The sequence below is a fragment of the Rosa rugosa genome, chromosome 3 (assembly GCF_958449725.1).
Source record: "Rosa rugosa chromosome 3, drRosRugo1.1, whole genome shotgun sequence".
In the NCBI taxonomy this organism is placed as follows: Eukaryota; Viridiplantae; Streptophyta; class Magnoliopsida; order Rosales; family Rosaceae; genus Rosa; species Rosa rugosa.
Window position 1 is genome coordinate 47,216,092 of NC_084822.1, and position 23,165 is coordinate 47,239,256.

The 23,165-nt window shown below is 38.2% G+C and overlaps 6 protein-coding genes across 6 annotated transcripts; 3 read left to right on the forward strand and 3 right to left on the reverse strand.

Annotated features, from left to right (window-relative positions):
- LOC133741116 (probable receptor-like protein kinase At1g80640) lies at window positions 1-1,895 on the forward strand. The gene is made up of 6 exons (XM_062169063.1): window positions 1-547; window positions 652-818; window positions 916-980; window positions 1,081-1,219; window positions 1,307-1,453; window positions 1,535-1,895. The coding sequence occupies exons 1-6, from the start codon at window positions 136-138 to the stop codon at window positions 1,601-1,603; spliced, it is 999 nt and encodes a 332-aa protein (XP_062025047.1). The 5' UTR covers window positions 1-135; the 3' UTR covers window positions 1,604-1,895.
- A 2,305-nt stretch (window positions 1,896-4,200) lies between these two features.
- Window positions 4,201-11,854, forward strand: LOC133736565 (putative GTP diphosphokinase RSH1, chloroplastic). Its single transcript, XM_062164107.1, has 24 exons — window positions 4,201-4,578; window positions 4,866-5,059; window positions 5,547-5,726; window positions 5,835-5,900; window positions 6,002-6,094; window positions 6,183-6,314; window positions 6,471-6,572; window positions 6,654-6,731; window positions 6,822-6,893; window positions 7,486-7,593; window positions 7,742-7,839; window positions 8,247-8,307; window positions 8,413-8,475; window positions 8,569-8,625; window positions 8,724-8,825; window positions 9,010-9,168; window positions 9,302-9,433; window positions 9,554-9,640; window positions 9,743-9,814; window positions 10,280-10,366; window positions 10,453-10,915; window positions 11,076-11,137; window positions 11,227-11,295; window positions 11,380-11,854. The coding sequence occupies exons 1-24, from the start codon at window positions 4,554-4,556 to the stop codon at window positions 11,482-11,484; spliced, it is 2,667 nt and encodes an 888-aa protein (XP_062020091.1). The 5' UTR covers window positions 4,201-4,553; the 3' UTR covers window positions 11,485-11,854.
- A 631-nt stretch (window positions 11,855-12,485) lies between these two features.
- On the forward strand, window positions 12,486-14,179 carry LOC133738090 (APO protein 2, chloroplastic). Its single transcript, XM_062165531.1, has 3 exons — window positions 12,486-12,748; window positions 12,830-13,158; window positions 13,254-14,179. Exons 1-3 carry the CDS (start codon window positions 12,650-12,652, stop codon window positions 14,080-14,082), a joined length of 1,257 nt encoding a protein of 418 aa, XP_062021515.1. The 5' UTR covers window positions 12,486-12,649; the 3' UTR covers window positions 14,083-14,179.
- A 133-nt stretch (window positions 14,180-14,312) lies between these two features.
- LOC133738091 (protein SEED AND ROOT HAIR PROTECTIVE PROTEIN-like) lies at window positions 14,313-15,264 on the reverse strand. Its single transcript, XM_062165532.1, has 2 exons — window positions 15,044-15,264; window positions 14,313-14,802 (listed from the first exon to the last, which is right to left on the reverse strand). Exons 1-2 carry the CDS (start codon window positions 15,228-15,230, stop codon window positions 14,465-14,467), a joined length of 525 nt encoding a protein of 174 aa, XP_062021516.1. The 5' UTR covers window positions 15,231-15,264; the 3' UTR covers window positions 14,313-14,464.
- Window positions 15,265-16,500: 1,236 nt separating this feature from the next.
- LOC133741238 (26S proteasome non-ATPase regulatory subunit 4 homolog) lies at window positions 16,501-17,972 on the reverse strand. Its single transcript, XM_062169169.1, has one exon. It carries the CDS (start codon window positions 17,764-17,766, stop codon window positions 16,579-16,581), a length of 1,188 nt encoding a protein of 395 aa, XP_062025153.1. The 5' UTR covers window positions 17,767-17,972; the 3' UTR covers window positions 16,501-16,578.
- Window positions 17,973-18,599: 627 nt separating this feature from the next.
- LOC133735892 (protein SEED AND ROOT HAIR PROTECTIVE PROTEIN-like) lies at window positions 18,600-19,764 on the reverse strand. Its single transcript, XM_062163340.1, has 2 exons — window positions 19,354-19,764; window positions 18,600-19,131 (listed from the first exon to the last, which is right to left on the reverse strand). The coding sequence occupies exons 1-2, from the start codon at window positions 19,616-19,618 to the stop codon at window positions 18,785-18,787; spliced, it is 612 nt and encodes a 203-aa protein (XP_062019324.1). The 5' UTR covers window positions 19,619-19,764; the 3' UTR covers window positions 18,600-18,784.
- Between the last annotated feature and the right edge of the window lie 3,401 nt (window positions 19,765-23,165).

The window sequence follows — 23,165 nt, forward strand, 5'->3', positions numbered from 1 at the left end:
CAATTTCTTAGCTTGTGGGTGGGAATTCCTATATATCTAACTTGATATGAAAAATATGTCCTCTTGCTCCAGGTGTTAATTTATCCAACACAAGATCACCGATATCGTTGAGCTCGATCGAATGCCCAAACAATAATGTCTGATCAGCATGAAGACATTTATCAGAAGACGTTGGCTTCTTCTCTGCAAAGCCATACTAGTTTTTGGAGAAAATTCTCAGAGGCCGATTTTGTGCTAGGGTTACCATTAGAGATGAGCTGGGAAATGGTGGAAGAGCTGACTCATGGGTTCAGGAGTAGAATTCCGGCATATGATCAGAATGGCGAATACTTACCGTATGAGGGATTGCAACCTGTTAATGGTACCCGGTTGACGGTAAAGAGATACACCGGAGAGTGGCATACTATTCTTCAAAAAGAAAAGAAAGCAGCCTTGTCTATGCGCCACAAAAATATACTTCGGCTGACTGCTTTTTACGATGGTGAAAATACGACTGTCCTGGCATTTCCATTTACAATAAGAGGGCCGTTACACACAAATCTCTATGGTAATCTTTACTTGATCAAGTTTATGAATGTTAAATTTGTAAGGATTGTGATGTGAATGTATGATATTAGTCATATGATCAATTAACACAAACTATATATGCAGGATCAATGGGGAAACAGTTGAAACTGAAATTTCAAGAAAAGTTGAAGATAGCTATAGATATTGCTCGAGGGCTTCGATACATGCATGAAGAATGTCCTCAAGGTCCCATAGTCCATGGCAATTTGCTCATAACCAACATTTTTCTGAGAAATGACTTACGCCCGATGGTGAAATTTTAACACGAATCATGTTTATTTGAATTACAGTAAGTTGAATTAATTATTGATGTTTTTGTAATTGATGAATCTGCTTAATTTGTTATAGATCTCTGGTTTTGGGCAAGCTACCTGGCTTCATCTTAAGCAAACAAAGCCAAACTCCAACCAAAAGTATAGCTTAATTAGTACACTGATCATGTATATATAGTAGTACTTAATTGTTAAAATGAATTAACTAAGCAGTATATATGGTGTTAATTAATTAATGAAGGTGTTCACTTCGGGATCATTTGGACCGCGAAGCAATGGCTCTAGTGAAATTCGACATCCAATCCTATGGAGTCTTGCTGTTGAGGCTCTTCTGCAAAAGGTCTGCCACACTGCAGGACGACAAAACTTTGACCGAGTGGGTTAGTAATCACTGATATTCAATCACAACTACATGGTTAATTACTCAATTATTAGTTAATTAATCACTGCTAATTGAATATACATAGGCTCGTCCGTTGTTGATGAAACGAGCGTTCCACGAACTATTAGATGAAGATTGGGAAGATGTAGACATGCATGAAATGTTTAGAGTGATGTGCACCGCATATCAGTGCACAATGTCTAGTCCAGATATGAGACCATGCATAAGCGAGGTAACTAATTAGTCATCAACATTAGCAAGTACTCTATAATTTAAAGGACAAAATGTGCTGATTGCTCTCTTGTGTTTTCAGATTATATCTTATCTCAAAGGAGAGAATTTTTGTGTGATGCAAACATCTCCATCTGATAGCATTCGATAAGACTAAAAGACGAAGCATGTCGATATCAAGCTGCATGCGCAGAACTACACATACTGGCGATCTAATGTTCTTAATCTTCTTGTTAAAATGTTTGAAGTATTGCGCGCCTTCCATGCATATATATGTATATAGACCTAGGGATGATTGAAATAAGCATGTTCTCTTATTTGAAAAATGGGCGCCTGGTTTCAACCAGGTTGATCGTCTGATATCGAATTAGTAGATCAACCTAGCTAGCTTGTGAAATTTGATCCTCGTATATAACTATATACAGCTTTCTTTTTTATTTGTCCTCGACCGAAGTCTTTTCTTGATTCTTCTGGCTAAGCAAATGAGCGATGTTGTACCATTTCCATTAAGTTTGCTTTTTCCCCAGAGCCACACAATTAAAGATGATATAATCTCCTCCAATATCTATTTGAAAAAATTGCAAGGAAGAAAACTAATGAGATGAAATATACCATATCAGCACAAAACAAAAAAGACAGCAGATAGATGCCTTATCAAGGCAGACGGTATATTCCTCTTCCCAATGCAATGACGACCCCTTTCCTTGTTCTTGTTGAATGACCCTGGAGGTTTACCAAAAGAAAACAAATTGAACTTCTTTCCTGTTGTTTTTCAGATCGAATCTTTCTTGTGTAGAAATATCTCCGCCTTCAGTCAAAGGGTTCTTATATATTTTTGGTACCTATAATAAAAACAAATTAAAAGTTTTCCGGCCACGACAAAGATCGGAGAACTACTGGAACGAGGAACTACAGAAACGACAACGGTTTCAAGCTAGCAGAAGCATCCAGTTCTGGCTACAGCATCTCCGCACATGTTTTCCTACCTACACACTTACGTATTTGGATGCATGGATGGATTGTCCACCTACGCTTCGATCAGGATCTATTATTGAGTAATTAGTTGAAAAGGAAAAGAGAATTGATCAACATGGTGGAGATTTCCGGCCTACGTTCTAGGTGCACGTGGAGCTAGCTTGAATACTTGATCTCTTATGGCATGTAATTAAGGGACTATATTGTAATATTGTATGATATTACTGAAATTTAGTCCCTCTTTTACTCTGAAGTATGAAGAGAATAGTTAAGTAATGTAGTTCCTTTCAACTGTGAATAGTTTCCATATGCCACCACACGAAGATAGCTTTTAAAAATCTTATTATTGGATAAGAAAAGGAGAAATTGGCAAGCAATTAATTCGTCCACATAATGTTAAATTAGTAAGGTTATTCTTATTTTTGTTGTTAAAATTGAAATGAAATCATAAGAGAAAGTTTTACTATTTGTTAAAGTGTGATGCTACATATATATTTACCAAAATTTGATCCCAAATGATGTGGCAATTGATGTGTCAACTGCCACATAATGACCTTAACTTAATAATTTCCAACTTACTTTATTATTTTCACTTTGTGCTTATTATTTTCATCTATTTTCAGGGAAAAAACTGAAGATCATAAACGCAGCAAGTTTCTTTCATATGCAGGCCATTGTTTTCTCTCTTTTCAAACCCTAGAATCGAAGACCATTCTCTTGTAGCAATTAATATTGAAAAAGACATTCTAATTGGTTCCATAGATCTTATCTTCCCAATATGCTCATTCTCTAATTGAAGAAATAAAAATTCTAAACATCTTTAGGTAGAAAATTGATGGGCAGGAGATGCAAAACTATCTCTTTAAAGATCAAGCATCTAGTAAAAGAACTTGCTCATCTCTAGTTGAGCTAGGTTCCATTTTTGTGCAGCATATATAAATGTTATTAAATTGAGAAAAGATGAACGTGCTCTTAGGTTGGATTCATGAATTAATGTTCGGGTAGCTAGAACCCTAAATTTGAACATTGAAAATAAAAATACCGGAGTTTTTTTTTTCTTTTTCAAATGAAAAGAAATTAATAAAAAAGAAAGTGGACATATCATAAACTATTGGGATGAAAATGATTACGTGGCAACTGCCACATCATTTAGGACTCAATTTTGGTAAAAATATTTGGGATCCCAAGCATTTTTCTTTGTTAAAACATCTAAAACGCACATAGTTTATTGTTAATAAACACGAGATAATTACACTTGCATTTAAGAGATTAGGTGCATACAATTTCCCTATTATCCACATAAACAAACTTTCCACACGATCAATGTGAAATCAAATTTGTTACAGGGTGATCCAAATTTTTTTCCAAATTCTCATAGGGCAAGAAAGGTATGTGTAGGAAAGTCAAAGGGCGTAACCTTCAATACAAAATAAAAGTGGATGCCTTTTACACAAAAGAGAAATTCGGCTGCCGCACCACGTGGCGGTGCGGCCCTCCAATTAGAATAAAGATATTTTTTTTTTTTTTTTTTTTCTGAAACTACCTCTGATTTTTAATGTGAAATACTCAAAATACTCCCCTGCTTGGGCATTGATTGGGCAGCCCCCACTACCCACGTGGTGCGGGTGCCGTACCTAAGTCTCTCTCTACACAAAAATGTGGCCTTTCGTCCGACGTGTCATCATGTGGTCATGATGGCTCAACAGTCCAAATCTATTCCCTCCACACCATAACATTTTCACCCACAAAACCCAAAAAAAAGAAAAATATCTATATCAAACGGCATTTGTGTGGCCTTGGCAAAGCTCGATATCCCTCTCTCTCTCTATCTCTAAATTATCTGTTGCCAAATTTTTCTTAGTTCCAGTCCGTCGCTCATTAACGTTTAACGGACACCGCGTAACGCCTCTCTCCGATTATTCTCAGCTCAGCTCAGCTCAGCTCAATCGTCGTCGCCGTCGCCGTCGCCGTTCTTATTGGAAAACGCGCTTTTGGCGCTTTGGTTTGGTTGCAATCAGTTAGCTCTCTCTACTTTGTTATCTCCCTCTCTCTGCGCTGCGTTTTGCGCCTGGTGTCGTCGTTTAATGCTCAGCTCGATTCAATGAGATTGCTCTCTTCCTTTACAAATGGCTTCCGCTTCTTCCATGTCAGGTATGTAACGCTTTGCTGTTGCTTAGAAAATGTAGGACAGTGAATTGATTGTGGATTTTGCTGTGTAATTTCGACTTGGTTAGACGAAACCCTAGTGAACTTAGCACAGTACTGCTCGGCGGGGCTGTTGTTTTGATTTGATTTGCGAGAATTAGAGAGAGAGATAGGAGAGGTTGAATTTTGTCTGTGTTCTAGTGTTTTGTGAGCTTTTGAATGTAGCATTAGGCTAATTGAGAATGGTTATTCGATTCGGAGTTTGATTTTGGAATGGTTGAATTTTGTTGTAGTTCCTTTAGAATGCGTGAACGTATGTAAGCTGTCGAAAGGGGAAGGGAGTGGGAAATATGACTGTAGCATGTTCTCTTGTGCGTGGAAAGCTCCGAGAGCCTTGACGGGGTTCCTTGCTAGCACAGCTCATTCTCCTCAGTGTTCTTGGCTGTCGTCGTATGGACGAAATGGGAGAAGAAACCGGATGAATTATGTAAGTTTTTTGTGCAATTTGGATTTACTATGTGCTATTGATAGAATTCCAAGTTCATGGATTTTTATTTTATTTTATATTTTCTGCATTTCTTAAATGTGGGGGCAATTTTACCTTTTTATAACTTGGTATGGTGGTATAATGGAGCCATTTGCTGTGTTAAACTAGATCATGTCTCTAAGGTGCAGCATGCCAATAGAAAAACCAAAACAAGCGTATTATCATGACGCGAATAGTTTTTCTTATAAGGATTATGTGAAGTTTGGGGAACACTAGGTTCCCTTTCTATGCATAAACACAGAGAGTTGTAGGAGCAGGAGTATGCAGATTGTTACTGGAACTAGGTGCTTCGTAGGTTTTTATTCAAGTATCTGATGCAAGACTGTATAACTCTTCGTATAAATTTAAGGCATTATCGATCAGTTGTTCATACAATTAGCTTGCATGGTCATTAACCATGGAACCTGTTCACTTGTACTATGTGCAGAAATGTGAATCCTCTAATGTGGGAGGTTGCCATTCTACTGAGGCTTCAGACTTTGTACTTCTTGGACAACTCTATGAATCAGGTTTAGTTCATGTTGCTGGTAAGAGGTGGCAGCTGCACTGTTCTTCTTCCTTGTCCTCAGAAACCTCTTATGAGGTTTCTCCTGAAGGATTGTGGGAGGTATACCTTGGTTATTATGTAACTACGCATCAATGAAAACTATAGACACTATCCTGCAAACTTTGATATGGTTTGAGTTATACATCTTCTGTAATCTAATTATTTCAGGATCTTAAGCCAACTATCTCATACCTCTCACCTGAAGAACTAGAACTTGTTCATAATGCTCTTAAGGTCAGATATATTTCTAACTTGAAATTTTAGTGTGTACTTATCTTGCAAAGCCTTTCAAATCGATTGGTAGTTATATGTAACTGTAGTTTTTGGATGTATAGCTGGCTTTTGAGGCCCATGATGGTCAAAAGAGACGCAGCGGAGAGCCATTCATCATTCATCCTGTTGAAGTTGCACGTATTTTAGGGGAACTTGTGAGTTCCGCAAAGTTTTATATAAGCCATCTTTCAGTAACTTTAATTGCAGTCTACAATCAAATTTGACTTTTATATTTTGTTCTAGGAATTGGATTGGGAGTCCATTGCTTCTGGTTTACTACATGATACAGTCGAAGATACCAATGTGGTTACATTTGAAAGGATAGAGGAGGAGTTTGGTGCTACTGTTCGCCATATTGTAGAAGGAGAGACTAAGGTTCCTTTTTGTATCTATTGTTGTGATGTTGGTACTTTTATTATAATTATTATTATATCTAACATATATCTATTTTCGTAGCTCCTATTCTGTTTCTCAAACCTGCCAATTAATTTGGGAAAGCTGCTGTTCAATGTTCTTCTCCTTTGTGTGTAGGTTTCAAAGTTGGGAAAGTTGAAATGTAAGGATGAACATGATTCTGTACAAGATGTAAAAGCAGATGACCTACGGCAGATGCTTCTAGCCATGACAGAGGAGGTAGTTTTGTTTATTATAATATTTGGAGTTCTGTGTTTTATTGAGTAAAGCCATTTGGAAACTAAATGGAGGCTGTTCCAGGTCCGGGTTATCATTGTCAAGTTAGCTGACAGATTACATAACATGCGCACTCTTTCACACATGCCTCCACATAAGCAGGTAATGTGTTGTCTGTTTAAGATCTAGTTGTTATTAGTTATTACTCATTAGCTGTTAGGCTTAAATATCTCTGATGTTTGTTGGATCCAGTCCAGCATTGCAAGGGAGACATTGCAGGTCTTTGCTCCTCTAGCAAAGTTGCTTGGGATGTACCAAATCAAGGTATACTGTTATTTATTTTTCCTTCTTTTTCTCCAGTGATGTTCTGCATTTATGCTTTTTAATTGTCAATCTTTCAGTTTTCAACTGGTAAATTTAACGTCACCCTTGTATATAGATTATGATAGTTTTTCGCTTAAATAAGTGATTTCTGATCACTATATTATAATATTGAACTTCATCCTTAAGATATAGTGGAGGTAAACAAAAAAAAAAAAACAAAAAAAAAAATTCTGCTTTATATATTGGCTGATTCGAGTTTGGTCCTTAAGATGTCATAGAGTTGTGACTTCAAGTTTCGTTCTTTAGATAAAGTGTAGGTAGTTATACTTTAAAGATCATGATGACTGGGAATTTGAGAGGTCCCAGAATCAGCCGACCATGATCTGAGAATTCTGTCTTTCTTTCTTTTCATCTCCACCGTGATTTCCATAGTTGCCCTGAAGTTGTCCACTACTTATTTCATGTTTCTGCTTGCCAGCTCACTTGAAAGTACCAATTTTTAAGAGAACTATAATGGTTTTTATTATTTTTTCATATTTTATGATGATGCTTCTGTAAGCTGATATTCTAAGTGTACTGTACTGTATTGCAGTTGGAACTTGAAAACCTTTCCTTCATGTACACAAATCCTGAAGATTATGCAAAGATCAGGAGAAAAGTGGCAGACCTCTACAAAGAGCATGAGAAAGAACTTGTAGAGGTAATGCAATCATTCTTTCAACAAGGTTTACATGATGATTTAGAAAGGCTATTGATCACAATTTTCACATGTTATATTCTCAAGTTTAGCTTTCTAGGATTATGTCATCAGTGATGTTTGCTCATCAAACCTTAGTTCTTTTTGCTAGGCCAACAAAATTTTGGTGAAGAAGATTGAGGATGACCAGTTTTTAGAACTTATGACTGTGAAAACTGAAGTTCGTGCTGTATGCAAGGAACCATACAGGTGAGATTATAAATCTACTATCATTTTCTCACTCATTTAATGGTCTGGATTGGTGTGTCTAAACTCATTCATGCATTATTCTGAGTGATATGTTTTTTGGTACTGTGATGTTATCTGGCACAGGAAATGAAAGGACATTATTCAAAGGGTTTTTCTGGGTTTTTAAAATGGTTCAGAATACTATCTATCACTCTTATAGTCCTTGTAGTGAGGATGTTGCTCTCATGCTTAGTGTGTCACGCTAACATCTAGGAAAATCTTTAAATATGCTTCATAAACATATATATATATAAATAGTTACTATTGTTACTATTGTTTGTTTAATTATTTATGATTGTCAGTCACTACAATACTTATAACTTTATAAGGACCTTTTCAGGCTGACCATGCTTGATGTTTACTTGCAGTATCTATAAATCTGTTCTCAAATCTAAAGGTTCAATTAATGAGGTCAATCAAATAGCACAGGTTTGTTCTGCTATTTGCCTTTAACACCTTGAAAATATTGATGAGGACACTTCATGATAATTTATATTTCTTCATTGACTTATAGCTTCTATTCATTATTACCAGCTTCGTATTGTTATCAAACCAAAGCCATGCCTTGGCGGAGGGCCTCTGTGCACCCCACAGCAGGTAAATCCTTGCTCCTGCCTAGAGATAGGGAACTCTTTCCTGCACTCTGTATTTAGTACCTCATCAAGCTTTCTTATCGTCATTTCTCTGCAGATTTGCTACCATGTTCTTGGGTTGGTTCATGGAATCTGGACCCCTATTCCTCGAACTGTGAGTTTATGTCTTCTATTACTCTTAAAAGATACACTTTAATCATTCTCAAAAGGTAGTTGGTAAAATTTATATAATTTGGTTATCTTTTCTGATAGATGAAAGACTATATTGCCACCCCCAAACCTAATGGCTATCAGAGTCTCCAGACAACTGTAATTCCTTTCTTGTATGAGAGCATGTTGCGGCTTGAAGTGCAGGTATTATGTGATGTTCCTTTCTTGGTTATCTTTTTGATATATGAAAGACTGTTGTCACCCCCAAACCTAATGGCTATAGAGTCTCCAAACAGTTGATAATAAGTTGAAATTTTCTTTCCCTTTTGTGTAAGTTCAATTACTTGCTAAGCTGTCATTTACATAAGTGGTTTTATTTTGGGGGCAGATAAGGACAGAAGAGATGGACCTGATAGCCCAAAGAGGCATTGCTTCCCATTATAGCGGGAGAGGATTTGTTACTGGTTTAGTTGGACGCACAATCCCTAGTGGTAGAAGTTCAAGAGGGAAGACTGTCTGCCTTAACAATGCAAACATTGCACTCAGAGTATGCACGTAGATTCATCGGTGTTTTATGATTTGATTGTTTGTGTTCTTGTGGGGATTTATTTGTAAACCTCTAATCCCATTCTTTGATACCATTCTCATGAACAATTTCTGTTTATTTTTTTCCCCAACAGATTGGCTGGCTCAATGCAATTAGAGAATGGCAAGAGGAGTTCGTTGGCAACATGAGCTCTAGGGAATTTGTAGAAACTATCACTAGAGATCTATTAGGTAGTCGTGTGTTTGTGTTTACTCCAAGGGGAGAGGTAAATAAATAAATTTGATTGTTTCATGAATGATATAGTTATTAAATTTAATTGTATAGGAATAACATAACTCTTCAAATATGAGAATACTTTGCTGAAATTGGTAAGTGTAATGTACAGATAAAAAATCTTCCAAAAGGAGCGACTGTTATTGACTATGCCTATATGATACACACTGAAATTGGCAACAAAATGGTAGCAGCAAAGGTACTCTGCTCATATTTGGCAGATTTTACATTCGTATTGAAAAAAAAATTTCTAGTATAAATTATAAGGAATTAAAACAGTGATGATTTCTTTTGTATGCAGGTGAACGGTAATCTTGTTTCTCCTATGCATGTACTTGCAAATGCGGAAGTTGTGGAGATAGTCACTTACAATGTCAGTATCTTTCAACCATTATTCTGTCTTTGCATTTCTTAAATTGTATACGATAAAATATACAGATTTTTTTTTTATTATGTATAAAGTCTTTATAAATTAAAAATTTGCTTACTTCTAGGCTCTGTAGCCATACTAATCTGAACTTGAATTGCCACTGGCATGCTAATCTTTTCCTACTCAAGTTTAAGAAATTTTCCAATAATCTTAGATTCTTAGTGAAACAGTACATTGCTGGCCATTCGGAAATTGATACGGAATCCATGCTTCTGTAAATTGTGTCTATAAACTAGCTGTAGGTCTTAATCCTTTGGCAGAATGGAAAATTTTCAGGTTCTGGCTAGTGACCATTAGGCAGGATATCTTGATATTTCTATATTTAATATTATTCTTTAATTTTGCATGATCAGCATTCCATTACCTTATGCTTGTTTTTAATGGCTCATAGTTTCTCTTTTCTTCCAGTCACTGACCGGAAAATCAGCTTTTCAGAGGCATAAGCAGTGGTTGCAACATGCAAAAACACGCAGTGCCCGACACAAAATAATGAAAGTAGGCTTTCGTTTGACTATGGTTTTATGTTTTTATTTTTCCTGTTACATTGCCTTGCTGTAACAAATGTTTCATCTTGTCTGCAGTTCTTAAGGGAGCAAGCTGCCCTATCTGCTGATGAAATAACAGCAGATAAAGTAAATGACTTCGTTGCTGATTCTGAAGAAGAGAGTGAAGCAGAAGAGCTCTCCAGTACCTCCAAAGGATACAAAGCTTTGTGGGAGAAAATGCTGGTGAATGTTGTAGGATTGGCATTGCCAGAACGAAGTTCCGAAGATCCCTTCCAAATTACCAATGGAAATGCTCGGGTTTCTGCTCCCAAGGTGAACGGGAAACATAACAAACATGTTCGACATGTGAGTTTGAAGGCTGAGGGGGAGTTGTTGTCGCAAGGAAATGGTGTTGCTAGAATGTTGCAAGCTAATATTCCTATGTACAAGGAAGCCTTGCCCAGTTTAGAAAGTTGGCAAGCCAGCAAGATTACCTCTTGGCATAATGTTGAAGGGCACTCCATCCTTTGGTTTTCCGTGGTTTCCATCGATCGAAAAGGTTAGCTTTCCTTGAACTGAAAATTTCCTCTCTATGTTGTAATCTGATTTATCTATGAGAATATCCAAAGTAATCTTGTCATTGGTTTCATTCAATGCCTAATGGAGATAGAAATGTTCTTCCATAATACTGAACCTTGTTTTAAAACAATAATTATAAGGTATGATCGCTGAGGTCACAACAGCAATGGCAGCTGCAGGCATTACTATTTGTTCTTGTGTGGTGAGTGGTTGAAGCCTGTAATTGCATATACTTATTTATACTGATGCCCTCAAATTTTATTCTGTAACACCTTTATCATCAATAACCAGGCTGAGATCGATGGGGAAAGGGGGATCGCTGTCATGTTATTTCACGTTGAAGGGAGCGTGGAAAGTTTGGTACTGTTTCTGACATGTGTCTCTAAATGCATTAATCTTTTCACTTGGTAAATTTTCTTCTGACGTGGATTTTTTTTTCCTCAGGCTAATGCTTGCTCGAGCATTGATATAATTCTAGGTGTTTTGGGATGGTCGATGGGTTGCAGCTGGCCCAGCTTAATGGATAAGCCCCGATTACTTGAATGCTAAACCATTCATGGAGCCAGTATAGTTCAATCCCCCCAGCTGTTGCAGGCATGGGTATGAAGTTTTGCCTTGAGAAAACTGAAATTTCAGCACGCTGAATAAAAGATTTTAGTTTTCATCTATTTTTTGGACACTCTTAGCCGGATAAGCGGACATCATACGAGGAGCAAAATCCGACTTCAAGGGCACTGTATATAGGAAAGGAGTGGATACTTAGGCTTAGTATATACACTTTGTAAATGAAGTTGCGATTGAGGAGACGACCGTGATAAAGTTACACACAGGGTTGTACGAATGTTGCCATACATATTCTTTTTCAATGGTCCAGTATTTTTTTTTTTTTTTTGGCAATCAATGGTCTAGTCTTTACTCATTTGTCTTTCCCGTCTGCAGAGGTGGTTGGTGTTTTTATTTGCTTTCACTTCTGTTAAATAGTATTTGTTTTGTCTACTGTGGTGTTCATGGTACGTGCTACATACATTATGCTCAGTTTTAGGGGGATTTCGGCATGGTTAATGTAGATAAAAAGTACCAAATTAACACCGACATTAGACCAAATGAAACGTAAAGAACTGGCATCAGTTTTCATTTTCCCAACGTTGGTGGACTCTCCTGGGCCTTTAAACGAATCAGAAACCAAATGGATTCATCGTTAGGAAATTGTGTTCCTCACATATATATTTTCAATTTAATTGTTTGGGATAATTTTGTTAAACGAGTTCCATTTTTGGACATTGATGAATCGGATAGTATGAACCAGTAACGTCACAAGTAAAAGAAAGAAAGAAAAAATTAGTCGACGCCCAAAAGTGTTTTTCACATATATGTTTTCAATTTAGTTATTTTGGATGACTTTGTTAAACGAGTTTCAAAACATCACTTGGGCTCTCAATCGAACCAACCCTTGCTAGCTCATGAGTTAATCTTGGCCCAGTTTCACCAATTGGGCCTCATTCAATCGAAATAATTCTGCCCAAAACAATCACTCTCACTCTATCCTCTACCATCATCTCCTCCGTCTTCTTCTTCTTCTTCACAGCCCTCTAAACCCAAATCCTCTCTCAAAAACTCCCTACACTAGTTTACTGACATAACTAGCTCTCCTTCTATCTTGCTCTCAAAGCTTCCCGCATGGCAATATAGCTTTGCTCCGGTCTGTGGTGAAGAAATGGACTTTCCTTCCAAACTTGGGACCCTGCAGATTTCATCAAAATCAGAATTTCTCAATCCCCACCTCTTCACTTCCCTCCCTTCTTTTCAATTCCAGGTTTCCGCTACTAACCAACTAATCCATTCCTCTGTAAATTTCGCAGTCTCAGTCACTCAATTGTTTTCATTGATTTTGCAGAAGAATATACTCAAGCTTTCATTGAAGCCCAGAAGAGTTTCCCAATTGGTGGTGAGGAGTGAGGATCCTCCTCAAAACTCCGACTTTCCCAAGTACTATTCGAAAAGAGAGAAGAAGCCCTTTCCGGTGCCCATAGTAGATTTGAGGCGTAGGGCAAGGGAGAGGCTTAAGCAGAGCAAGGGCAAGCCCAAAAAGCCAGTCCCACCTCCCAAGAATGGCCTGCTCGTCAAGTCCCTCATACCAGTTGCCTTTGATGTGTACAATGCCAGAATCACACTGATCAACAACCTCAAGAAGCTTTTGAAGGTGGTGCCTGTACATGCCTGCAGGTCAGTTTTTTTTTTTTTTTCGAAGCCTCGAAACTTGTTAGGAACTATGTATAAATGGAGAGTAAAGTTTGGTTAGTGTATATGACTCTGTGCAGGTTTTGTAATGAGATTCATGTCGGACCGGTTGGGCATCCGTTTAAGTCATGTAAAGGGCCGGATGCTAGTATCCGAAAGGGGCTTCATGATTGGATAACGAATGCAACTGTGGATGATATTTTCTTGCCTGTTGAGGCTTTCCATTTGTTTGATCGACTTGGGAGGCGAATTCCTCATGAGGAGAGATTCGCAATTCCGAGGATTCCAGCTGTAGTTGAGCTTTGCATTCAGGCTGGGGTTGATATCCCCGAGTGTCCCACTAAGAGGAGGAGAAAGCCGATCATCCGCATTGCGAAAAGTGAGTTTGTTGATGCAGATGAGAGTGAGCTGCCAGACCCTGAAGGTCCAAAGGGAACGGTGTTAGCTGAGATACCTGATTCGGAGATTGTGGGCCCGTGTAATGAAGAGGAGAAGATCTTGCTTGCTGAGGAAACGCTACAAGCATGGGAACAGATGAGGAGAGGAGCCAAGAGGCTAATGAAGATGTATTTGGTGAGGGTTTGTGGGTATTGCCCTGAGATTCATGTAGGTCCAAGTGGGCACAAAGCTCAGAACTGTGGTGCCTTCAAGCATCAACAGCGAAATGGGCAGCATGGATGGCAGGCTGCGGTGCTCAATGACTTGATACCACCGAGATATGTGTGGCATGTGCCGGATGTGAATGGACCACCATTGCAACGGGAGCTGAGGAGCTTCTATGGACAAGCCCCCGCGGTGGTTGAAATGTGTGTTCAGGCAGGCGCTGCTGTGCCGGATGAATGCAGACCAACTATGAGGTTGGATGTGGGGATTCCCTCAAATGTTAGAGAAGCTGAAATGGTAGTTTGATGAGGTAAGTTAATCCTTGCCCCTTCTTCTGCTCCTTTCAGTACAGCGAATTGTATGCACAACATTGGAATTGAATGCAGAGTGATAAATTTGTACATGTTGACCTGCTTATGAACATTAGTTTAAAACAATCCTTCAACACCTGATGAAATTACTGGTAAAAGAGTTGGTAGTGCCTGCAATTCTCACTTTGATCCGTAATGAAAGAAAAATAACATGAACATGAGCATTGACATTGATAATATCCACTTTCTTGTCTGTTACAGCCATTTTTCTACACTTTTTCATCACTCATTTTTTAACTAGAACAGATCAATCTTGGTACATTTGTTCAAGGGCTGCTAGCTTTAGCAACCCAATGTTACAGTTCATATAAGTGTCTCTAGTAACCATTATCGACCGGTTTAGATTCTGATGCGAAAATGAAAGGCCCTACAGTAAATAACTTCATGTTCTTCTCATGGAGGAGGTGATATGAAGTGAGTAGAGCGCCACTGATTCCATTGTTTGCATCTGTGAGAACGTTGCAAGAATCTAGTGGAGAGAGTTCAAGAAAAGCTTTGCACTGTGTCAGCTTCTTCTTCTTGTTTTGAATCTCAAATGGAGATATTGTTGCAAGGAAGTAACCCTTTGCATCAGTTGCATCACTCAAAATAGTGATTGGTGCAGTTTCGAACCCATATTCATCTACAGCCTCACATGTTATCCTGGCCACCGATCCTGGAAAAAAAATTCAAATAATGAGAATTAGAGACTACAACATTTAGTTTACTCAAATTAATATCTCAATTGGAGGAACCCATTGGTCATTTTCTATAAAGGAAAATGCCCAACACTTGGAGGATGAAGATGAGTGCATGTTCAACGAACTGCCTCAAAAGACATGGAAATAGAGGGCAGGGGTAACTCAGACATAAGTAGAGTCAGTTAAGTGTAACTCAGAAATAGAGCCAGTGAATACCTTCAAGGGGAGTGACTTTAGGGCCTGATTTGCAATACACAAGGCCTTGAATGCCCACAATGGTTGATAGTAAGTTCTCCTTTTCTAGTTTGGGTTTCTTGTACTCGGGTTCTGCAGAGACCGTAACCACCATTACTGCCAAGATTAACAAAAAGCTAGCGTATGAGATGAAATGGTTCAAAGCCATTGTCAAGAAGTTGTGAAGTTCTATCTAATTCTGAGAAAACAAATATGAGTACTGGATGATAGAATTATAGGAATCACCCATGGCGTTTTTATAAGGCATTTAGGGGGATAAGTAACCTTGTTTTTTTATTGTCGAATAAAATACATGAAACTAGTAAACATAATTAGTTGGTTGCACGACATGCACGTAGACTTGTTGGAATCAAATAATGAAGAAAGGCTTCAAAACTGCAAAAGGCTAATTGCAGATAAGAATAAGATGTTTCCATGTCGTTTTTGATACATTGTATCTTCTTGAGAGTGGGTTTGAGTATTTAACAAATCAAATTCTGCTTAATTAGATAGAGCAAATCATTGGGTGATAAAATAATCCGGGCCAACCAGTTGACCTTTTCTGCATGCAAACCACGACCTCCCATCCATTCATGCAAAATTGCAATTTTGATTTTACCAGAGTAAGTAATGAAAATGTAATTAAAAACGGTAATAAATTTTAGTTAGACTTGTCAGGCTAACAATGTCCATGCAAATGTCCACGCCCATGTCGACGTAAGTGAGGTGACTGAGGTCAATGATGCCCATTCAAGTGCTCTAGCCTATGCAAGTGAGAATAATGATCACAATTCACAAGTGAGGCTAATCATACACATGCAAACCGAAGCGAGGCTAAGCACACAAAAAAAATGTTATTTTTTTAACCCCATGTAACCAACTTACGAGCTTTCTCTAAATAAAAAAAAATTGTCTGAGATCATGTTTTTCACTAAAAACTATGGACTAGCACACGATTTTTTAGTCAAAATCCCATGTTCATAATTTCTCACCAAATCTTTTCATCCCGCAATCATGATTTCAAACAATTTTAACTTTGGGGAGTTAAAAAATCTCAACCCATGTTTTTTTTTAATTTTGCATAGTCAAAAAATCGGAAAACCCGTAAAACAAACTTGAGTTATTTTTGATGTATGTCACTTGGAGAAGCTCTGCTTTACCAATAGTGAGATTATGAGTATAGTGTGCGCTAAGAACACCAAAGGTTTTAGAGAGAGGGATTTATAGATTTTTGCATCTATTGCGGATTACTCTCTTATGTATAGAACAGATATTAGTGATACATGCACAAAAGACTACAGATCTAAGAAGAACAGCAATACGATTACAATCTAAGGTTAGAGAAAAATCTGAAGCAATACGATTACAATCTAAGAGCCAATTTGGCCCTTCTTTGCACCTATTTTGATCAACTTTATAATGTAAGAATCTCTAAAAGTTATAGTACTGTGATAAATAGGAGACTTCCTCTGAAATATCAATTATCTTTGGTTTTGAAGAAGCAATTCCGTTACACTTTATTTGTCCTCGTCATTAGATGGATCTTGTTCATTCTTTTCAAACTGATTAATCACAGATGCAAGAAACTCTTTCACAGAAGGATCATTGGGGTCAACTCCCGGAAGAGATTCCAGGATAGACGAAAGAAAAGACTGATCCTCCAACACCTTGCTCACATCAACTGTCTCGGATGATGATGCCCCTCCTGCGCTTTCCTGCATGGACATTTGAAGAGCTACAGCCAAGTCCTGATCCACACCAGTTGCCTCTGACATCTCAGCATCACCAACTGCAGAACTACCAGAGCCATAGTTATTCATTGACATCGCAAGAGCCTGCATTAGCAAGGCATTCTCATCAACCATTTCAACATCATCGCTTTCTGTCATGGTCACATCCTCCGATTTGGATGGCCGTTCCTCTCCTTTCCCTCGTCTGCTAGCAGCTTCTTCCTCAGCTCTTTTGGCAGCAGCAGCTTCTTGTCTTGCCCTTTCCTCTTCCATTGACATTCTAAGGGCGAGAGCAAGCTCGGGATCTATATTGGGATCTATTCCAAAGTCATGGCCAGAAGAACCACCAATACCAGCTGCTGCGGCTGTGGCTGCAAAGCCAGCTCCTCCTTCTTCATCACCAGTTAATATAGGTGTACTTAAAAGAACATCAGAGAGAGCATGGAGACTAGGAGGTACATGGACTATGTGACTAGTGCCATTATTATTAACAGCAGAAACAAGGGCCTCCAGCTTCTCCGCCTTTCCATCATCTTCTCCTCCAAAATCGACAATGTCAAGAGCAACACTGTTCTTCTTCAGTTTCTTCCCAATTATTTCTAATGCCTTCTTGTCATTCTTGACAGGACTTCCAGCAAATACTACAATCCTTTGTTGTTGGTTTTTATTTTGGCGATGCTTAAGAGCCAACTGAGCTACCTGGATTGCAGCTGCTATGTTCATCTCACCCCCTATCTCGAGGCCATGCGTGCAAGTCAAAATCTTGCCAAGATCAGAGGTGGGTGTGGTCAGCACGCGAACCCCTTTGCCCGCCATTGTCAACACACCAACTGTGTTTTCCGGGTTGGCCTGGGTTTTGACACCACAGATGAGATTTACAGCATCGGCTTGAGCTTGGAATCGGGAGGGAGAGTAATCACCGTTTCGCATCCATTCTGAATTGTCGATGCATATCATAGTCGCCTCGAGAACCATGGTTGCCGAGTTTGGGTACGCGGGTGGACAAGTTTTGGTTCAGAAGTGTGTTTGTTGAGGATTAATACAAGAAGGCTATGTTTTTATATATGCTCCCATGCGAGTTTTGTTTCCTTTTAGGATTTGGACTAGTTCCTTTTCCCTCTCCTATAAAGATTTAGATTTGTTAGGTTTCCTAGTAGGAATTAGGTTCAATTTTGTGATTGCATTCATTTACACTACAATTCTGTAATACATCGTCTTTGATCGTTAATTTATAAAACTTTATCTCCATAAGGAGAGTAAAATGTTATTCTCAAAAAAAAAAAAAAAAAAAAAAAAGGAGAGTAAAATGTTACTTTTTATTACTTTCAAATTGATGAATGACTTACAATGTACAAAAGTTGAAATTTACTTTGTTCCCGAGTTTCTTTGTTTCTTAGTAAGACTTGGATTATTAGCTTCTCCATCTAGATTTAGATCTGGATTTGGATCAGAGAAATTGGAACCTATCAATGTAACATTCATTGTCTTGGTTTACACAACATTGCGAGTATTATTTGGTCTCATCAAGTCATCAACTGTATTTTAGCACCCAAATAATTCAAAATTGTGCTGGTTATAAAATGCTTGATCGTGCTCTGCATCTTATGATTCTCATCACTTTTTTTGCTGCACATTGGTGTTCAAAAAGTTCCAATCTCATCATCAAAGTAAGAAAGTAACATTTTACTTTCCCGGATGTGAAAGGAAAAGTACTATGTAGAAATAGTAATGTTATTAAGACTTCAGAGTTCAGACTTAGGAAAAACAAAATTAGATCTACTAGTAGAGGTGTTTAGAGGAAGAATTTATATATTAGCAAAACAAAAATAGGCATGCTCTAACAGAGCAAAGCTTATTACAAATATCCGAGATGGCAGAGTGTAAAACCACTTGCCAGTAATGAAATAAAGCATACAACAACGATGAAGACTCAATATCCTTTCCCCTTCCCCATTCAACTCCAAATTAGTAAATGTAGAACATAATTAATAAATTAATAGCCTTTAGGGGCTGGTTTAGGTTCTGAGGTGTAGAAGAAGGGTCCAACAGAGAACAACTTCATGTTCTTGGCATTGAGAGGGCGATAAGAAGCAAGCGGAGCACCACTAATACCATGGTTGACATCAGTGGGGACTTTGCAGCTCTCCAATGGAGAATTGTTAAGGAATGCAGTACACTTTGTGAGCTTCCACTTCTTGTTGTAGTTGCCTACAAGCTTTGAAGGTGACAATGTTGCAAAGAAGTAACCCTTTGCATCAGTTGCACCGCTTAAGATGGAGAGAGGTGCAGTCTCGTACCCATTTTCGTCCTTACCCAAACAGGTAATCCTGGCCACAGCTCCTGCATATATGCATTTCCAGTAAAACATTAAGCAAAACAAGAATGCCTAGATAAGATCGTTAAGATATCAAGGTTAATGACAAAAATATGAAATTTAAGATAGTGTTGAATTTTGAGATACCAATAGTGTTGATTACTTAAGGTTCGAGTAATGTTTGTGAACTTTATCCTGTAAAACTATACATGTATATAATCGCTAAGGTGGAGTTAGAGCTAGATCACCTTGAATTGGGAAGGCTTTAGAGCCAGAGTTGCATAAAACAAGCCCTTGAATGCCGAAGAGATTGTGAGGTAGTATCTCTCCATACAACTGATCTGGTTTTGGTTTCTCCACCTGTGGCGGTTTTGGTTTCTGGAGCTGTGGAGGTTTTGGTTTCTGAACCTGTGGTGGTTTTGGACCATAGCCATAATTAGTAGCAGAGGCATTGACGATTAGCAATGAAAAGAAAACCATACATGTGGGAAGGAGGAAGCGAATGAGAGCCATTGCAATTGTACTAACAATGTGCACACACAACAAGGTGAAGGATGACTGAATATGCTGAAGGCTTGAAACTTAAGATTCACTACGACATTCTTTATATAGGTATGTTTTCAAGTTTGATAGGATTGAATATGTGCTGCAACTTAGAGTTACGTAGTTACGTACAAGGGTGTGCACTGCACGTTGGAGAAGAAATCCACCTCCGCACAATATCTATATGCTGCTGGCATGGAGATGAGTAGACGTGGGTGCTTACAATGGTCCTACATCTCAAGTATATATCCATGTTCTTGCTCAATTTTATGGACTAAAATTGGAAGTCTGTTTAAGTGTTTTACAAGGTCAAAATAAATTTACAAGAGAAAAAAGACCAACTGGGAATAAAAAGATAAAAAATAAGTGAGGGTCAATAAATTGTTTTACTGGAGGTCGATAGTTTGTGACAAGCAGGTTTGAGGGGGTTTAAGTTCTTGGGCCTGCTACAGGAGATTAGTCTGACTTTGTTGGGATAACTAGGTGGGTGTGTTACTAATTCGGTAACATAACCGAAGTAGCTTACTACCTGCTCACTCCGATAAAAAAAAAATAGAATAAAAGATAATAATAAAAGAAACTAAAAGAAATATCCGATTTTATCTTTATGGGTCAAGGCCCCCTGGCCTAACTGAAAGGCACTAAGCCTAACATATTACACAACTAAAAAAAAAGTGAAAAATAAACAGAAGATACAACAGCCTACAAAGGTAGGCTCAAATTCTCAAAAGCAGGAAGCCTCATGTTTTTGGTAATTTTACTATACCCTCTACACGTTGTCATTCAAACAACTTCAATTACATCGTCAAACTATAGAAAAGGCCCTTGCCAAAAAAAAAAAAACTATAGAAAAGGCTAACACTAGCAATTCCAGTTAGTATCAGACGGGCAGAGCTCAAAACTGCAAAGGCTAATTGCTACCAGCATAAGAATTTTCGACACAGTGGTTTGACTATTAGATTGTGTTTAAATTAGGTAACATATTAAATCAACAGAAGGACAAAGAACGATTCTCACAAAAATAAAAATAAAAGAACCACAGAAGGGAAAAGAACAGGATTAATTGCACTGACAATATGTTGAGTTTTTGGATGATCACCTACTTTTGATTTAACACTCTTGTTAATATAATTAGTAACAATATGCATGCACGTACTGTAGGCACACAAACATGTACGTACCGAGAAGCTCTACTAAAACTTAAGAACTCGGTTGAATCCATACATGTTATTGTTGTGGTTTTGTTTGCTCGTTAGAAACCAAACTAAAGGGTCGCTCAATCTCCAACTTCCATATTAAAAATACAGGTATCAACGTATCCATTGTTATAGGTATGATCATATGCGTCTCTTTGTTTCCTCGTAAGACTTGGAATTTTTTTGTTAGCTTTTACAATTTTGTTTTTCCTCTCCTGTTATGAGATGCTTGATTATACTCTGCATCCTTTAAGTATGTCATGTCATGCCCCGAATTTTGAATAATAAATTCAAATCCGAAACATGAATAATTACAATTACAAAATCCAAATCTCGAAACTTCGAGTTCATTATTACAATTCACTCTCACAAGCAATATTGTAAAGCTCAAATGAGCATAACACACCTCACAACGTACAATTGCTGTAAAACTCTAACAATTGCTCTAACCGCACGATCACCGTCCTGGTTCTCCTGTCCTGTAGGATTACCCGCTACACAATTTGAATAGTGTACCGGGAGTTGCAACAACACAAAACCCGGTAAGCTTTTTACAGCCAGTATGAGTAAACAAGAAAGAACTGTTGATTTAATAAAATACATTTCCTTTAACTCAAGTATAGAAATGTAGAAACATCACAATTACAATGATCACCACAAAACCACTTCACTTTCTCACTCTCATATATATATAAATATATATATATATATAAATATTATACACTTATGAGTCACTCCCCGTTACCCTCATAAGGTCACTCAACATTTGGCAGACAGACTAGAGCTCTAACTGATCGTTTCCACCTACCCGGCGCGAGGGCGTGGTTCACGATTTAATGCTATTAGTTTCCACCTACCCGGTACAAGGGCGTGGTTCACTAATAGATGCCATGGTCACCCCCGTGACCTATTGATCTCCACAGATCAATATATCTCAACAAATCAACAATTTATTGTTTCTCAACAATAAATTTAATACCTCTCACAATATTGTTGCTTTTCAACAATAAACTCAACACAACCATAACAGTACATAATATCTCACAATTTCAACAATACATATTATTTCACATAAATAATATATATATAGATAGACATTCACACAGGAATGCCCATTAATACCAACTATAGTTCACACAATGACGACAAAAAATAAATTAATTAAAAGTACTCGGTTCGTAATATGAACCACGTGAGGTTTACTCACCTCGATAATCCCGCTGCGTCTTCAATTCCGCTCAAAATACGATCCACAATCGTCCACTAACTCAAACCGTCAATCACCTAGTCAGATACGATCTTAACCTAGCAATCATTCATAAACCACACATATACGGAAATCCAACGGTCGGATTCTAATTTAATGATGATCCAACGGCCAAATCGAATTTATATGATGATCCAACGGTCGGATCCTCACGGATCGCCCTTAGGATCATCCTCCAAAATTATCACGAAGATCCAACGGTCAGATCTTCTTGAATCACTCTAACAAACATCTCCTCAAAATTATACGAAAATCCGACGGTTAGATTCTCACGAATCGCCTTCCGAATCACTATTTCACAATTATACGAAGATCCAACGGTCGGATCTTCGCCCATGACCACACAAAGCCACTGGGACAGTCATAAGATCAACATAACAAAACTACAAGTCCATCGGACGGTCCGATCTTCACAGATCACAAATCGAACGATCGAAATCGATCGAAATCGTAAAATTCATAACTTAATCATACGATATCCAAAAATTGCGTATAATATATCGAAATGATCGTATTGAAATATAGAATCTGAAAATGTACAGAAACCATATTTTTGATCCCCGGAGGTGGCCGGAAAGGGCCGCCGGAGTTAGTGGCAGAGCCGCCGCCGACCACCGCCAATGGTGTCGGGGCCGGGCTGCCCTTCTTCATCTCAACAAGCTTAACAATTTTCATAACTAGCATGAAGTCTGAAAATGACCGGAAGTAGTCGAAAATTACCTAGAACAGTTAGACTGGCCGGAATTTTTCCAGAAACCGGCGAAGAAATGCAGAAACCGATATGCTATGATTTCGACGTGAAAACTTCATCCTCCGGCCTCGATCCCTTCTGGAGAGTTGTTAAGAACATCAAGGCGAACTCACTGGTTCAAGAATCAATCAAAACGATGCACTACAGCTCGAGATATCACGATCGAAAGGTTTGATTCTCGATCAAGAACAGTCGAGCTCCGACGAACGTGAAAACCTTCACTCCAGGTGCGATCCTTCTCCGAGCATGATCACTAGGTTGAGGTGAGTTCAAGGAGCTAATGATTGTGAGTTTTGGTGGCCG

Coding starts and splice junctions, on each gene's coding strand:
- LOC133741116 (XM_062169063.1), top strand. CDS start 136: ATGTCTGATCAGCATGAAGACATTTATCAGAAGACGTTGGCTTCTTCT. Junction 819..915: donor GAAATGACTTACGCCCGATG/GTGAAATTTTAA, acceptor AATTTGTTATAG/ATCTCTGGTTTTGGGCAAGC. Junction 1,454..1,534: donor TGAGACCATGCATAAGCGAG/GTAACTAATTAG, acceptor TTGTGTTTTCAG/ATTATATCTTATCTCAAAGG.
- LOC133736565 (XM_062164107.1), top strand. CDS start 4,554: ATGGCTTCCGCTTCTTCCATGTCAG. Junction 5,727..5,834: donor CTCCTGAAGGATTGTGGGAG/GTATACCTTGGT, acceptor TAATTATTTCAG/GATCTTAAGCCAACTATCTC. Junction 6,095..6,182: donor CACGTATTTTAGGGGAACTT/GTGAGTTCCGCA, acceptor ATTTTGTTCTAG/GAATTGGATTGGGAGTCCAT.
- LOC133738090 (XM_062165531.1), top strand. CDS start 12,650: ATGGACTTTCCTTCCAAACTTGGGACCCTGCAGATTTCATCAAAATCA. Junction 12,749..12,829: donor TCCCTTCTTTTCAATTCCAG/GTTTCCGCTACT, acceptor TTGATTTTGCAG/AAGAATATACTCAAGCTTTC. Junction 13,159..13,253: donor GTGCCTGTACATGCCTGCAG/GTCAGTTTTTTT, acceptor GACTCTGTGCAG/GTTTTGTAATGAGATTCATG.
- LOC133738091 (XM_062165532.1), bottom strand. CDS start 15,230: ATGGCTTTGAACCATTTCATCTCATACGCTAGCTTTTTGTTAATCTTG. Junction 14,803..15,043: donor TAAAGTCACTCCCCTTGAAG/GTATTCACTGGC, acceptor TTTTTTTTCCAG/GATCGGTGGCCAGGATAACA.
- LOC133741238 (XM_062169169.1), bottom strand. CDS start 17,766: ATGGTTCTCGAGGCGACTATGATATGCATCGACAATTCAGAATGGATG.
- LOC133735892 (XM_062163340.1), bottom strand. CDS start 19,618: ATGGCTCTCATTCGCTTCCTCCTTCCCACATGTATGGTTTTCTTTTCA. Junction 19,132..19,353: donor TAAAGCCTTCCCAATTCAAG/GTGATCTAGCTC, acceptor GCATATATGCAG/GAGCTGTGGCCAGGATTACC.